Source organism: Euprymna scolopes, chromosome 36 (genome assembly GCF_053919585.1).
Source record: "Euprymna scolopes isolate OS-2025 chromosome 36, ASM5391958v1, whole genome shotgun sequence".
Classification (NCBI taxonomy): Eukaryota; Metazoa; Mollusca; class Cephalopoda; order Sepiida; family Sepiolidae; genus Euprymna; species Euprymna scolopes.
In genome coordinates, this window is record NC_136517.1 from 71,595,612 (window position 1) to 71,612,176 (window position 16,565).

General features: G+C 34.8%; 1 protein-coding gene across 1 annotated transcript in view; it reads right to left on the reverse strand.

The window, feature by feature from the left end:
* Window positions 1-305: 305 nt before the first annotated feature.
* The window catches only part of LOC145260583 (uncharacterized), a 33,591-nt gene continuing 17,331 nt past the window's right edge, over window positions 306-16,565 (reverse strand). Inside the window, exons 3-5 of the mRNA XM_080118860.1 lie at window positions 15,242-15,490; window positions 5,423-5,518; window positions 306-1,685 (exon numbers count right to left, since the gene is read on the reverse strand). Of these exons, the coding sequence (XP_079974986.1) occupies window positions 1,500-1,685; window positions 5,423-5,518; window positions 15,242-15,490 (531 nt within the window). The 3' untranslated portion in view covers window positions 306-1,499. The remainder of the gene's footprint in view (window positions 1,686-5,422; window positions 5,519-15,241; window positions 15,491-16,565) is intronic.

The window sequence follows — 16,565 nt, forward strand, 5'->3', positions numbered from 1 at the left end:
TTCGATAAAGTGCAACAAAATGCCAATTACATTTTTATTAGTGCATAAGGCACTAACGAGAGCGTTTAAATAGTTTTAATTCTAGTATCTTTTTAAAGTTAATTTTTCGGTAAAATTTTCCGGTTAAAACATTGTTGAATGTTTGAGGCAGAAATTTTTCCAGGAAAATATTTCAGATAAAAGTTCTCTTAATCCCAATTTTTCAAAATCATTTCTAAATATTCTAGTGATAATATCTAATAAGTTCGAGAATTCATGTTAACGATAACATGAGCAGATAAGGGTACGATATTAGCGCGAGTAGGAGGGAATGTTGCTGTTAGGCTGACGGAATTCTATTTATGAAGGTTTATTCGATTTTGGAACAATTCATTTTTAAACGAGTAAAAAGCTAAAAAGTTTGCTACAACTTTGGTGATAGAACCATCACATTTTTAAAATGGCCGCGGAAGGTGATAAAATGAAGATGCATTATTATTATGCAAGTATTTGATGGAGCTATTCTGTTCATAAAACAGAATACACGGCGAGGCAAAGATCTAAATGGGGGGGGGGGAGGAAGATCAATTTGTACGATGTTAAAAAAAAAAAAAAAAAAAAAAATTACTGATCACGCGAAAAGTTAATCTGTAGGAAAATGAGAGATCGATAAACATTACCAGATTAAAGTAGTTATTTTTTTGGGGATACCAATAGAGTACGAACTTATGGCTTAACGGAAAGATCAAAGAAAATCTATGCAATTCCAGAGACGTCATATGGAACTTCCGAGGACTGTATGTTGTTTTTAAGCGCATTAAAGCAAAAATAAGTTTTTATTAATTTCTTTGAATATTTTGGAGAAAAAAAATATTCAATGTAGGAGAGTTGCCACACCCTGTATAATGAATCAAGATGGAGTGATTTGCTAACTAGTTCCGGTAAGCAGAACAATATAAAGACATGTAATAATTAGGGCTATGACAAGAGAATATTCTTTTCACTCTAGTATATATCAGTTAATATACTATGTTTTTAAATAGAATGATGTGGTTCTGTGTCGAATATACTCGAGAGTCAAAACTGATAGAATATTCTTTTGTCATAGCCCTAGTAATAAGTCACAAGCGATTCATTTTGTATATAAAAAAAAACAATTATAAAATCATGCTAAACATTTACCAGGTTGTGGGGAGATTAAAAAGAAATGCGTGTAAAAGAAATAGCACAAGGCTTCGTGTTCAGACCACGTCGTTCGTTTTCAAGTATTTTCTATTCCTTCATATACTTTATGCGTCTTTATGTGATGGGGTACGCGAGTTTAACCAGTAGTTTATTTTTGACAAGATATTTAGAAGATCTTGTCAAATAAAAGAACGACCAACAAAAACGTCGGTACAATCCAATCCGTTACAATACAAACCACAGTTCATGTTCCTTCCAATTTCATTGCCTTCAATATCGTAATTCGATATCCTAGATCATTTTTATATCCTCGTTTAAAATAATGACGCTGCAGTTTAGGGCGAGAATCCAGGAGTGTAGTTCGCCATGGAAGCAGATTGTGGGCAAATGTAATTGTCAACAAATTGATTTGGTTCTCGATTTGAATTCCGGTACTTTTGGATTTCATTGTTGAGGCTTAAATTCTCTAATCTCAGAATATTTAATTCTTCATGGTATTCATCCAACCTGCGTGATAATGACTGGAATAAAGAAAAAATACCGTGTAAATTCGAATGCAATGCGTCTAAAGGCATATCTATATAATCCAACTATGGCTAAACATTATCGGCAGCAAATTTAATTGTTAAATTTGTCAACATTTACTCACTCGTTTGTGACCTATTTGCATAAAATGTAATTGTTAACAAAATAAGCATGTTTATTTGCCGTAAATAAACGTCATGAATATAATCATCTCTTTTCAGTATGTAATGTATAAGGGTAAAGTACCTAAATTCAAACTATTATGACATAATTGCGTTGACTTAATCCAGTACCCAAAATCATGTGACATTATGCTTTGAGGTGAAACAAAGCAAAAAACAACGTTTACCCAAGTACGTTTTATATCGATTTTTCTTCGTGTACTGCTTAAGTCAGAAAGATAAAAATCCTTCTCTGAAAACTAGAACAGTCCATACCGATCTGAAACTGGAGCATTTGTCAAATTCAATATTTGAAATGCAAAACAATATAAAAGCGGTGAGGGGCAATTAAAATCATTACATTCGTTATTAAAAACAGTGTTGGGAGAAGCAATGTTTTTTCTTTTTCACGTGCCTAACACTAAGCATTTTGGTAGGGAAACATGCGAGTACGACAATATTCCGTAATCCCTTCGGAATATCTCTACAAGCGTAACGAGACGACAATAACCCCCGATAAGTAGCAATGCATAACTAAACTTTCATGGATTGAAAAACAACTTCACTAATCCAGATTATATGCATATTTTGTCCACACACATCAACCAAGGTGAACATTCATAAGTGCATAGGTGTACTCATTCCACGTGAAAAATCTTACCATCACAACTTTGCAATGAACACTTCATTGCATAAAGCCAAATATGTATTAACAGTTAATAAATTACGGATAATCTAAGTTAAAAGGAGTTTAAGTGTAGGGGGGAGAAACTAAAAATAGAACAAAAATTGCTTTAAATTAAAACGATTTGATTTACATGACTGCAAATTCTAATATTTTCCTGGAATTTTGCAAATAATTTTGCATTGTCTTGATAACCGTAAGAAATACGTAATCAATTTCTAATACAAATGAGAAAAACATTTGTGAGGAATGAAAATGGTTAAAAATTTTTTTATAAACTTTATAGAAAAAATAAATCTTATACCTTTAAGTTTACACGTAAAACAATTGTTTAACCATTTTGAAAGAAATGCTTTTCCAACTTCTCATTTTATATTTTACCTAATTTTTTTTTTAGTTTAAATTTAACTTGATATGCTTTTACATACGTGTAACAAGTTGAAATTGTTTCGATAGATGTGACAGGTGCTTGCAATATTGAATCTGGCATTATTTTATGTAGTTACCGAGTTTCCTACTTTAAGAATTGATTGCCTTAAAGTTGGTTTCAGATTATTGACGGGGGGGGGGCATAAATCAAGCAGTATTAAAGAGTGCGTAACCCATTTATTTTTTGCATTTCATTATCCTGGAACTCGTTTTAAAGCCAAGTTTATGTACCACTTTCAAGCAAAATATAAGAGTTTCTTAACTGTGCCGTGAATAAATAAGTCATGAGGCCTCCAGGGTTCTACTGAAAGCAATTTTAGGAGTCATCCAAAAGCGCTACGCAAAGTTTCTAACATGCCCTTAAAAAATAATTTTATAAATGCATTTTCCATATTTAAAAAAAATTCATACTTATTCCGCCATGACACGTAAGATATGCGTTAGTTTAAAGATCCTCAAACACAAACACCCTATATTTTTTTCTGTGGATTCATATTCCATAATTAGAATATAATTTCGACACGACATGTAATGTCTTCCTCCAAAATGCGTTAATTTGAAAGATCATAAGTCTACACAAGAAGCCACTAACAAAATACAACCATCTGGTTTAGTATTAAAAACTCTTCGAATTACGTGGCAATCACTTGCCGAGTTAGTGTAATATTTTAGACATAAGTAGTTCTTTCTCACTATTTCGTATATACGTATATTCATATGTAGATCTCCTGCCACTTCGCAACCATCTATTTGTATGTCATAAAAAAAAAAATCTTAAAATTACGAAAACAAACTTTAAATAATTTGTAATATGTTAAAATCCTGTACAAACGAGTATTTAGAAAACAAGGAACACTTCATAAAAGGTTTAATTGATAACGAGAATAGAGAAAAATTTAAAAACATCCAAAAACAATAAACAATGAGAATTATAGTTCCCGCAAGTGAAAGCGCAGTCAAGTAGTTAGACAAAACACTTGCGTTTACGCAGGACAACTAATACAAATAAACCCAACTTTCAGAAAGTTTGACTCCACTTTGCAACAGTTCTTAAGATTTTATGGATCGACTATCATTCTTAATATATTGCTCGTCTCTATACAAGCTTATAACGAAGGGACTTTTCGTTTAATTTATTTTGAAAGTCAAATTCTTTCAAACTTTTTTGATCTATTTAGAGTCACTTAATAGAAACAATTTAATTAAATTGCACTTTGACCGTTTTATCTAAAATCTAGCGGATCGCTTTTAGTACTGCAGCGCCTGGTTCGTACTATAGACGCAGTCACCATTACCTATTATAGTGGTAACGTAGTTTTATAAACATTAGGTTCGCTAAAGGTTTTTTTGTAATTACAAAAAAAAAAAAAAAAAAAAAAAGCTAAAATTTTCCTCACTTAGGACAGATTCAAGCTTAGCAAATATGCCCAATTTTCGTTAAGTTAAGACCTAAAAAATTTCAAATTGAAATTTATAATTGCTTAATATTTGGAATTTAAGAAAGTAAGTATTTACATTTACTTTTTAACGTGTTGAGATATATATATATATATATATATATATATATATATATATATATATGCAATTTCTTTTACGTATTGCGACCATTTTTTATTTATTTAAAAAGTTACCGGCCAATATGTTCTTCACTGTGTGCGTACGAAAAGTGTTTGGAGTGCATTACACTTAAGTACGCAGACTCCGAATTTTTTTCAGACAGTATCAGTTTTCCCTTTAAAGGAAAAGGTAGATTTATTTTTATTTTTTATTTTTAAAAAGCTGACTTTGGCCACTTGTTCTAATTTCGAAATTTAATCCAAAACTAAATTAGAAGACAATCGAAAAAAGCTCAATTCTTTCTTTTCATTCCACGAAGTGCGCCGAGCACATGCTAGATAATATTGCTGCCCGCGTTTGAGAACTTTAGAGGATATCGATTTGAGCATATTTTACGATGCAAAAAACTGTCTTAACGTTTTTAATTAATGGTACTAACGATAAATATTTGATTTTAAACTACCAATAAAACTACAATATACAGATCAAGTTTAGGTCTGCAAGAAAAGAAAATGGGCACGTATTACATGGTATTAAATGGTATTACATGGTCTTTAATGAAATAAAGCTAAATATTTAGAGCAGAATCTCGTGTTGGACTTAGAGAATTTCGAATAGAATCGGTACTCGTGTTGGGATTTCATCACTAGATGACACTAAAGGAATATGTGTTAAAAATTTTGTAATCAGTTATTACGATCAAGCATGGAAATCTAATTTGCGTTCTTGACTAATGTTCAATGTTTCCCGTTGTGTATTGGTTTATCGAAGCGCAGCCATGTTGAGGTTAACACTACGACGCTTCATGGCGATTTGAAATTAAATAAACGGCAACTAATTAAATTACATCCACGAATTGAACGAGAAGAAAAAATTCAGATTGCTAAGTGCATTAAATTACCTGACTTAAATCCATTATTTGACGTTCCCTGATTAGAAGTCTTTGACCTACGATTTCATTTCGTATACGGCGTCGTGTGATTCTGTTTTCGTGTAGCTGGAAATAAAGGTAAAATCAAATGCATTCATAACCAGAACATCAAGAGAAAACTTCCAACATGATTTAAAAATATTAAAAGAAAATTAAAGTCTATTACATCAATGCGGTGTGGGGTGGCATTAATCCATTCGCATCTATGATTCTTTTTAGGTCAAGAAGGATCTCTCATATATAAGTGAAAGTGTCGTTCTGTACGTTTTCCTACACAACTGTCGATTTTCAGTCTACAGACGAACTTTGATATACAGGGTATTGAGATTTGGGAAAATCTTTGTAATCGGGTTTCAGCCAGAAATTTGGCTGTTAAGGGGTCAAAGTTCAACGATTTGACCTTTGAGACCTACCAAACTCCGACAATTTTGGGTCTAAACATTTGAAATTTTAGATCCAGGTTCCTTGAACATGGATCTAACTTGATTTGCGCCTAAAACAATAAATGTTAATGGGTCATAATAGGGGTTGAAGCTGATATTTGACCGCTTCGGTCTACCAAATTAATCAGACAATTTCTGGTCTAAACATTTAAAATTTTACATAAGAGTATTCAGAGATATGGCAAGCTTTTTTAATCGGTTTGGCTCGAAAACTCGAGTTACCAATATATAAATGTATGTATGTTTGCATGTCTGCCTAAAACTTTCGACAGAGCGGATTTTAGCAAGATCAGTATCGTTTTGAAGTTCGATCTTTCAGACAACAAATATCGAAAAATTGGCTAAAAACATTAACACTTTTCTACAGGGGGTTGGGGGTCGAATTTTTCGCCGATATTTTCGAAAGTCATTCACTCTTGTCGATTGTCTACCCTTAATTAAAACCTACGTCACTCCCGGTTTGACCGTGGTCGTAACAGCAAAGACCCCCCTCGTTCTTTTCCTCCTTTACGGTACGGGTTCGAGCCTGCCTTCCTATTACCACTTTTTTTGTTTAACATACACCTCCAAACACCCGGGCAACGCCGGACACTCATGGTAGTAATTATATATATGTGTGTGTGTGTGTGCGCGTGGAACAGTCTACTGGTCAATTCTTGGTTTACAGACTTGAAACTTGATAGGAGCTATTAGGATATTTCGAACAAATCTGATTTGGTTTTATGAAATAAAGCTATTAAAAGGCCAAGAACTGGAACTTGCCAGAAGTTAGTTGACTTCATGTGTATACTTTACGCATGCGCAAATAAACATACGTTTAAAGCGGTAAATTTGTAATGTATAATGCATATAAACTTTCCTCAGATTCTAGAAAATAACGCTGGAGAGTTAAATGTTTTGGTTTAGATTCTAGCTGATGGTATCTAAGTTTTTTTTTTATCACTATTGAGTACAATATATTGGCTATAAATTACGAAATCTGCATAAATATTTCCGCGTATTTTACAACTGGGCAACACCAAACAGCCTGCTAGTCAACATTTCAGCAACATCTTAATTTCAGAATCAAAGATTGGCTGGTCTTTCAAATATTAGTCTCACTTTTCAGTAGACTCTGAAAATTTAGAGTGAAAAAATAGTTTAAAGTAATAAGTGGTAATAATACTCACAATTATAACTGTGTACAGTTGTGTTTTTAATACATTTGTTCTACATGAACAATTGAATTCCTGGACCGATCATTATAAATTTTAGAATATATACAAAGATACAGTTTAATCTATTATTCAAATAGATTTGATTTTGTTTATCACTAGCGTACATTTTATACAGAGTATAAATGAATGGTTTAAGTAAATCTGGGAAAGTAATTTTAGAAAAAATATTTTATTTACAAACGATTTGATAAATTAAAATTAATTTCATTAACTTGTTTTAATATAGAGAAGTCTGCGTTTGGACGGGGCACCAACAAACACCTAAGACAACGCGTTTCGGATGGAAACGAATTTGAATTATTCGGACCACCGTTTATCTTGAATCTTATTCTCACGAAGATTTGGCAGGTGTAACTTCCGATCTTCAGGGGAATCTTGGAATATTTTAATCTTTCGACAACGTAAAGAGAGCAATCTATTTCCGTGGATTAAACGATTCTGTTCGCAAAACTACAGATTCAAGAGTTGGACACAATGCACCAGAAGAGTTCAGATTATTTCTGCTCAAAGTACAAGATCCCAAATCAGAAGTGTCAAAATAATCCAATACAAACCAAAGATAATGTTTAACTACAGTATTTTATAAACATGCAAATTATGTTCGATGTAATGCAGGAAGGTTTAAGACGAAAGGTAAAATTTGGGGTTGAATAAAATATAAGTTAGTCACGTGACTGCACGAAACATAAGGATGAGCCAAAGTATTATCCGCGCCTTTACTTCGCCATATTCTACGAACTTTTTCTAAAGTCATCCGATGAAAGCATTGATAGCCCAATCTGATAAAAACTGCAAATTGCTTCATGGTTTTTGCTATCAAAAAGCATCAGCAATACAAAGATGGAAAAATTGTAAATTAAAATTCTTTAAAACTTTCGACTATGACAGAATTTGTCGAATTTCAAGCGTCAAAGTCATAAAATGATCATTGCCACAATGTGGATCAAGCCGGAGAAAATCAGTGCAAAAGTGTAAATTAAAAAAATAAAATAAAGAAAAATGGAATTTGCCAGGTGAACAACATTGTGAATATGCATACGTAACGCATAGCTATTGGTTCAGGTCTTAATTTTTAGCCTTGCAAACATGTCTTTATAGCTCAGGCATTAACGTCAAAGTAGTAATTCGTAAGCTAAACGTAATTTCGATTCTTGGTGGCGCAAGAGTCTTTACTATATATTGGGTCCAATATAATAAATACGAACTCTGCATTAAAATATATTTAAGTGTATTTTACGACCGAGCAATGCCGGGTATATTACATTGTTTTTGTTTAGTTATACCATTTTTATTTTTCAATTGTTCTGATTTTTGTATTAATGCCCCATAGAAACATGTGATTTTTTTTTGTTGCTTTTCAACAATAGATCGTCAGGAGAATGTAAGATGTGTGCTGACTGGCGGATGGTGGTTAATAGGAACCGTTAATGCGTGAGAGACCGTTTGACCCAGTGGGGAGGGAGGGAATGTCCGGGTTTTGAGGAGTGCGGGGCTAGAAAGGGTGGTTACGATGGGCATTGTAAAAGGTTTAGGCTAAATTGGTACGTTATGTGTATGTGAGATACCCAATATTAAACATGCCGACGAGAGCTTACAGCAAGTTATTTAAAGTTTAATCTTGACCGTAAAAGTTATAAACCGATAGTAATTGGTTTGATAAGTTTTGATATTCTGCAATTACATATCCGAGTCTTACTTGGGGGATCATTTGCATTTTCTCTACAAAACCAAAGTAAATATAAAACATTTTTCGAGAAAAAAAAAGTTGTTTCTTTGTATCTTAATTTAAACTTATTATCTTGATTCCGATATGCGTTGTGCTGTGGATTAAATTAATCTATAAATATTTTGCTCGAACTACTTGAAGTGTATATTTTTAAAGTTAATTTAGGTTTTACGCACATCTAATTTACATTTCTTTTGACTAAAAGTAAAAAAGAAATTAAACTGGCGAATCTTTGTATCTTAATTTCATTGGATTCCGATATGCGTTGTGATATGAAATAAATGAATTCCAATTTATTTTGGATTTTGTAACTTGATGTCGTTGATTTATATTTTTGTTGGGCATCTATCTTTCTGAAGATAATCCAGTGTTTTAAAATTATGATTCATTGTACAACAATGGCCTGGAATCGCTCTAAACTTCTATGGTTCTGCATTTCATAATGAGCCGAAATAAAAATAGTTTAAATCACACGGCGTTGCCCGGGAGTTGTTTCGCATTTCATTTTACCAAACAATAGCGTATTCTTTAAGCTATCAAAATCATTTCGATATTGATGAATTCAAAGTGATATTTACCAAGTTACGTTTAAAACTAATAATTTAACATTTTATAATCCGCGGCTCATTTGGTAAATACGTATGAAGATGATTTAATGAACTTGCATTTTTATTAGAGTAAATTTAGATTATAATCAAGAATATTTTGCTAGATTAAGAAGAGAAAGTATTTTTTATAGTTGTAAAAAAAAAAAAAAAAAAAAAAAAAAATTAAAATGTTTAGCATTAACGTTACAAGGAGGAACTATCAGGTTGACAAGTTCTTACGGTTTTTAACTTAACAGATGAACATATCTGTTCAAACAAAACTATCGAAAGGAATAAGCATCAACACAAGTTTATGCCAGTAACGTAAAAATGTCGCGTTCTGTGATGAAGTCGCTGAAGGCATTTTTGATATCGATTATGTTTGGAACCATTTATCACGCAGAAAGTTGTCGAGATGCTTGAAAAAGTAGTTGTCGGTGAGAGGTCTGGAGAATATGGCGGATTAGGCAAAATTTCTTAGTCCAATTCGTTCAACTTCTGCAGGGCTGACTTAGCAACATGCGGTCAGGCATTGTCGTGAAAAAGAATTGGGCTTTTGTTGACTAATGCTGGGTGTTGAAGTTTCTTATGAGTTTTATCCATTTAGCATTACTTTTCCGCTCTAATGGTTTCACCTGCATTCAAAATACTAATGTGACCGGTCGCAGACCTCCAAACAGTCAGCATAACCTTTTGGGGCAACCCTGGCTTTGGCGAGTGTCCTGGAGCTACGTCGACGCCTAACTACCGAACTGAGCGTCGCAGGTTGTTGTAAGGATCCACTTTTCATCGCAATTCCCAACCCGGCGAGAAACGGGTCGTTCTTGTTGCAGAAAAGGGGGAAAATGACATTTCATAACCGTTTCTTTTGGTTGTTAAATTCGTCAGGTACCTAGTGTACGGTAGTCAATGGGACAATATCGTAGTAATCGTTTGTGAAAATTTGGTAAATTGGATTACTCATCAAGAATTGTTCGCATTGGACTTTAAGACGACCATATTGTAGTCAGTTAGAAATCAGAAACTGAGTGTTCCACAGCCGTGCAGTTCTAAGAAGCTTTGTTCATGTAATCTACATTTAGGTTTAGGCATAGATAAAGAATGGGCGAAAATTATTGATAGGATGTTATATTATAAAGCCTTTTTAAGAATTCAAAAATAACAACCATTGGTGTAAGCAACAGTCCGTTTTTATTTCTCCTGTTCTTGCTTATGGTAGATAAAGAGGGGAGTGGGAGAGCGACAGAGAATTGTTGTGGCGTCCACTTGGTTGACAATCAAATCTCCAACTGGCAATATTTTTTTCTTGTGTCACTTTTCCCGTCAATCATTTCAAAACATCCACATAATCAGATTCATTTCAGTTACACTTTTCACAACAAAGTTTGTTTATATTCGTGAGAAATATTGAAACAATTCCAGTTTAGCTTGTCAATTTCTCACATTCCATCCGCAGACGCGTGCCACATTTTAATCCACACACACACACATATATATATATATATATATATATATATATATATATATACTAGCATGTCAACCCGGCTTAGACCGGGTCATTCATATAACAGGGATTTCAACGAGACTAGTTTTTTTTTCGTGAAAGTAAAGCAAGTGGGGGGGGGGGTAATAGATTGGAGCTCAGGTAATCACTTGCCATGAAAATAACGATAAAGCAGAGAGGCTTCTGTAGGAAAGAGGTTGCAGGGAAGAGAAAAGGACATCTTCCACTAGGCTACGAAGTCTATTTTGAATTCTGTCAAAGCAGGATAAATGCTTCTAGCAGCTTCTGCTCAACAACAGTACTCCATCCTTGGTCGTACTTGGATTTTATACAGGTAGAGAATTGCACCAGCAGTGAGATATCTACTGGAGTGGTAGAATAATCCCACCTTTTTTCAGCAGCCTTGGCAACGGATTTGATGCACGCGTTTCATTTCAGATCAGGAGTAAAGGTCAGACCCAGAAGCTTGTCAATACAGACCCTCCCTAAGACGAGAGCAACCCATCTCAATTGATGCCATATGGAGGATCAGAGCGTTGATGTAAAGATAGAAGCTTGGTTTTAAATGCATTGAAATTAACCAGCTACCTATTTAACCCATTGCACCACAAAGATAAGCAGAAAGCACTTAGTTAGGCCTTTGAAGTGTTGCCATAGATTGTAGTGTTAGCATAATTGTCTACGAATAATCTTAGGATGCGATTTGGAAGATCATTGATGTAGATCAGGAAGAGATCGGGCTTAAATGGACCCCCGAGAGACTAGCATTAATATTGAGCTTCTGATTTGTGCCCATCAACCACTACTCTTATGAACCTATAAGAGAGAAATGATTTATTAAAGAGATTTCCAGATATACCGTATCTGGAGATCCTGTGGAATAGACCTTTCTGCCATATTCTATCAAAAACCTTTTATATGATAGGAGCAATTACCCTAGAAAAGAAGTCTCCGTCGAGAGATTCGCTAGTCCTATTGGATTACTGTTAGCACATCTGCGGTATGTCTAGCAGAACGGAAACCATATTGCATATCACCGAAGAGGTTATTTTTTGCCGAAGTGGTTGACTATTTGATAAGTTCCAGCAACTTACGCATGGCACACAGGATACTTATTGGTCTGTACTGATGGAGATGACCGATCACCCGAATTTTTAAATACGAGACATACTGATAAGGTTTTTCAGCATGTTGGAAAGCAATTCTCCTTAAGACACTTCAACAGCTTTGTATCTGGTTGAAGCTTTTTCAGCTTCAATTGAAATGCCGTTAGGGTCAACTGCTTTACTGGAATCTAGGTTTTTGATTACCCTGGCAACATCACGAACAGATTTGTATGATGTAGCGTAGCGTGTCAGATACAGGGGAAATACGGGAGGGGGCGACTACCCTGATCGCATAGGGTAGAATTAGCTGAAACGTTATTGGCAAAGCGTTTGCCTTTGTCCGATGCTACGGAGTTAATTTCCTGTCTATTGATAGTTGGGATAGAGCACACGCCTCTATTCAGGACCTGTCATTTGCCAAAAACGGGTGGAAACCAAGCTGCTGCTCAGCTACTTTGGACTGAGCATACAACTCCACGTTCTTTATTACTCTTTTACATTGGTTGCTGGTAGTCCTGAAGGCGGCTATTAAGTTAGGTCTGATACTAACGAATACACTTTTCTAACATCAACGCAGAGGTATAAATGTACAGAAGCTATCCCTGTCAGCCATTGAGTATTGATACGATGAAGAGGTATGTCAGGTCTTATTTTTATCTTAACGGAGACAGAGTGACCGGAAGATCCCAGTGGAGACAGAATGAAGGACGAACATAGCTCAGGGCAAGTTGTGAGAAAAAGGTCTAGGAAACTTAGTGTCGGATACACGGGTGGGTTCGTGAACAATCAAAGTTAGGTCATAAGCTATGGAGAAATCGTGAAAACCTCCCCATATGTCTTGTTCGAGTGGGTTAACTATTCTACATTATGAACATTGAAGTCTCCACACGCGATAATGTTAGTCGAAGGATGAGCAGACAGGATGTGGTCAATTTTCTTAGATAGGAACTCCGCTATTGTGGGGGCAATAGAAGGCAAATATAAACGCAATGGCATGAGCTAGTGCAATCCGGAAGCACATAGGGCAATTGAGGGTCTTCACAGAAGATTTCCACATGGAATGCCATCGCAAATCTAGGCACATTCCATGCCGACCTGGGCATCAGACTTTGATGTTAGAGTATCTTAATCACGAACTCGTCTAGAGAAATAGTTTGTTCAATACCAGCTTCGCTTAAGAATAATAGGTCTGGTTAGGTAAATGGATTTCAACTTCTGGAAGATTTAAACGTAGACCCCTAATGTTGCTGATATGGTATAGTGTGGGTCTACATTGGAAGTTGTAGTTATGGATTTAATCTTTTTTCCGGGGACTTTCATGGAGTTTTGGGATTCGTAAAACAGGTCAACAGACTTTGTGAGAGCAGGACAGAGGGAAAGTAAGGAGAAAAGCGAAGAAACGTTTTTTTGTAGGCCATAACGATTAACCACTAATATGGCATTGAGCAGCCCCACCAGAAGCTACTGCATGGTCCAGAATCCACTCACCAAATGGCAATAGTAGCCCCAGTACTTTGCACCGGCTGATAAGAGCCTCCTTAGTGGTTAAGCCAATGTTCGGGTCCATGACTATCGGGCGGATAACGTTAGCCTAGTAAAACGTTTACCTTCATGGTTACAAAGGATAGAAATAAAATTTCTGGCATCTCAGACTGCTTACGAAAAAAAAAAAATAAATAAAAATACTGACGACCTAGAATACAGCTTTTTCTCGACCCTTTGTCAGAAAAATCACTCATTCTAAATAAAGACTGAAAGGGCAAATTAGAAGCGAAAGTTACAGGAGCTGACGACGACGCATCCACCATGTATTATCTACTCTGCATAAAAATGTTAAGTAATTCTACTTAGAATTGACTTTTTTAGGGGGGGGGGGTATAGCGACAGGTTTACCCTCTCGCTAACTTAAATTCAGTTGGCAAAGTTTAGATATGTAATTCTTGAGCAACCGTTTTCCTCGAGTAATTCCAGACTAGATTTGAATGGAAATTGTCTACCCCTTTTTCTAACATTCGACGCTAGGCAGCGCTTTATTAATGACTGAAAAGTATACTAAAAATAGCTTCGACAGTTTTTTGTCAAGATTGGGAAGATTCTCTCAAGTGATTGGAAATCGTATACGTTATGTCTAATTCAGAAGCAAGTTCTCGAACAGTTGTGCGTAGATTGGCTTCGACTTGGGCTCTTAATTGGTCGTTGTCAACATCCGACAGCCGACCGCTATGCTCATCAGCTTAGAGACTCGTCGCTGCCACGAAATTTAAACCACCATTGTGCCGTGGTAGTAGTGGTTGTTGGGCCAAACTTTGTAGATATCGCGAGCTGTTTCAGCAGCTTTTAGGCCTAGCTTGTATTGCTATGAGAAAATTGCAAATTTGTTTTTATTCTGTATTCAACGTTCTGAAAAGAATGGTTTTAAAACGATTGTAATTTAAATGAGCGGGGGAAAAAAACGCGCTTTAAAATATATAAAATAACGGTATTATAACGAATAACCTATTGTGAAATCATTGTCGACTTAATATTTTCAGCAAATTGCAATCTACTTCTAAATTTTTAGTGAGACTTATGTACCATGTCGTAAGAAAATTGCTAGGTGTTAGTAAGATATCCTTAAATATATTTTAATTTATAGAAGTCATTAGAGCCAATTCTATCGATTATTATGTTGTACCCAATAGTAATTCCAAGTTTAAAATAAAACTTGGATGCCATCAGCTAAAATGGAAACCAAAATATCTCCGCAGCATTGTCATCGGGGTTATCCATACGAATATCAACTTTCAATAACGTAGTTTATGTTACATACTTAAGATTCGTTTTATTTTACTAGTTTAAATAGTTGTCTGGAAAGCTTTTTTTTTGAGTGATTGGTTCAATTACAACTTATTAGTTGTAATTGAACCAATCACTCATCCCTTTTAGTTATGCATTTATAAATTGTATCGATTCAGCCACTAAGATTTTTTTGACAGCATTTAGTGAAATGCTATTAATTTTCACCATACAAATAAAAGATACTTATTTTTAACTATGCGAGTAGATAGTCTTAACAGACATCCGTTTAGTTTTCAATAGAACTAAAGTTTACCAGTAATCCTCTAACAAGTCAGGGGAAAGTTTAATATTAGGATATAATGAAAGTATTTAATACTTCGGGTTTTGTACTTGGGCCAACGCCAAGTACTTATGATTAGTGAACTGACCTGACGATCTTGTTTATCTTCCATGCCGATATCTTTATCGCGTCTATATATAGAGTTCCAACGCAACCCCTCTTTACCAATGTGGATCATGTCACCAGTTTCGTTGAATTTCTCAGCGTTTTGTAGCGGCTCATTACTGTTGACATTGTATAGCGACGGAGTCAAAGTGTTCTTTGTCGACGTAGGCCCTAGGCTGTTGGTAAAAGAGCAAGAGGGTAGCGAGGTCTCACTTGTGTTCATTGTTGGTTTCTGAAAAATAAAGTAAAATAACTAAATAAATAAAATAAAAAAAAATAAAATAAAAATAACGGATTTCATATTCGCCGAAACATCCTAACTTTAAAGGCGGGATCTATATCTATATAGATATATATTAGTCATTGTAAGCTACTTGATAAAAGAGGCACAAGTGAGGAGACGGTTGGAAATCTGGGAGAGAACTGGACAATTAGAGATGATTAGTTCAAAGTAGCTGGGATACACCTTAGTCGCTAGTAAAAAGGTAACGCCAATATTTCAGTATTCCGTCCTATTGATAAATTTGTGAAATTTTAATTTCAGGTACCCCTCCCCCGGTCGCAGAAGGAATGGCACGAGGCGAAATCGAACTCTGCAGTTACGATTGTAATCTGCATTCGATCACAGTATATTTATGAAATACTAGACTACCCATGACCCGTTGGGGCAGTATGTTATATTAGCTACGGAATTAATGTACGAGCGTGACACTTGTGACGTAAAGAAAAGTTTTGCGGCATAACATTTCTATGAAAGTATATTGAAATGAAAATAGATTTCTACGAGTCGTTCTGTTTATAATTGTTCATTTTTGAAAAATGAATAAAAAAAAATTACAGCCATTGAATTATAAGTGGTTTTCCATACTTACAGGTGCACTGGACAGATACCATAATACTTAAAGTTAAATTTTGATGCATCTTAATTTAAACGGGGGGGGGGTGAGTTGGGACGCTGAAAACGTACTCAGTAAAACATGTTTTATTGTCGCGTTGATTTGTAACGCAAATTAAAAAAATTCGGGTTTATTTAGGTTGGTAGTGGAGAAGAAAATATGATTGTTTTTAAAAAAGGAGAATTAAAAAAAAAAAGGCAGTGGGTAAATCGCCGTTGTAAAATGCTCTTATGGTTGTCAACGGGTTAAAGTAGATTTATTTGTAAGAAAATTGCGTTAAAATAACGTAATACGGAAATGAACGGTGTAAAAAAAAATAAAAAAGCAGAAAGTATTAATTGCTTATTTGGATAATTTTAAAGAATATTGTAACGCTGAAAACGTACACAGTAAAACAATACGTTTTATTGT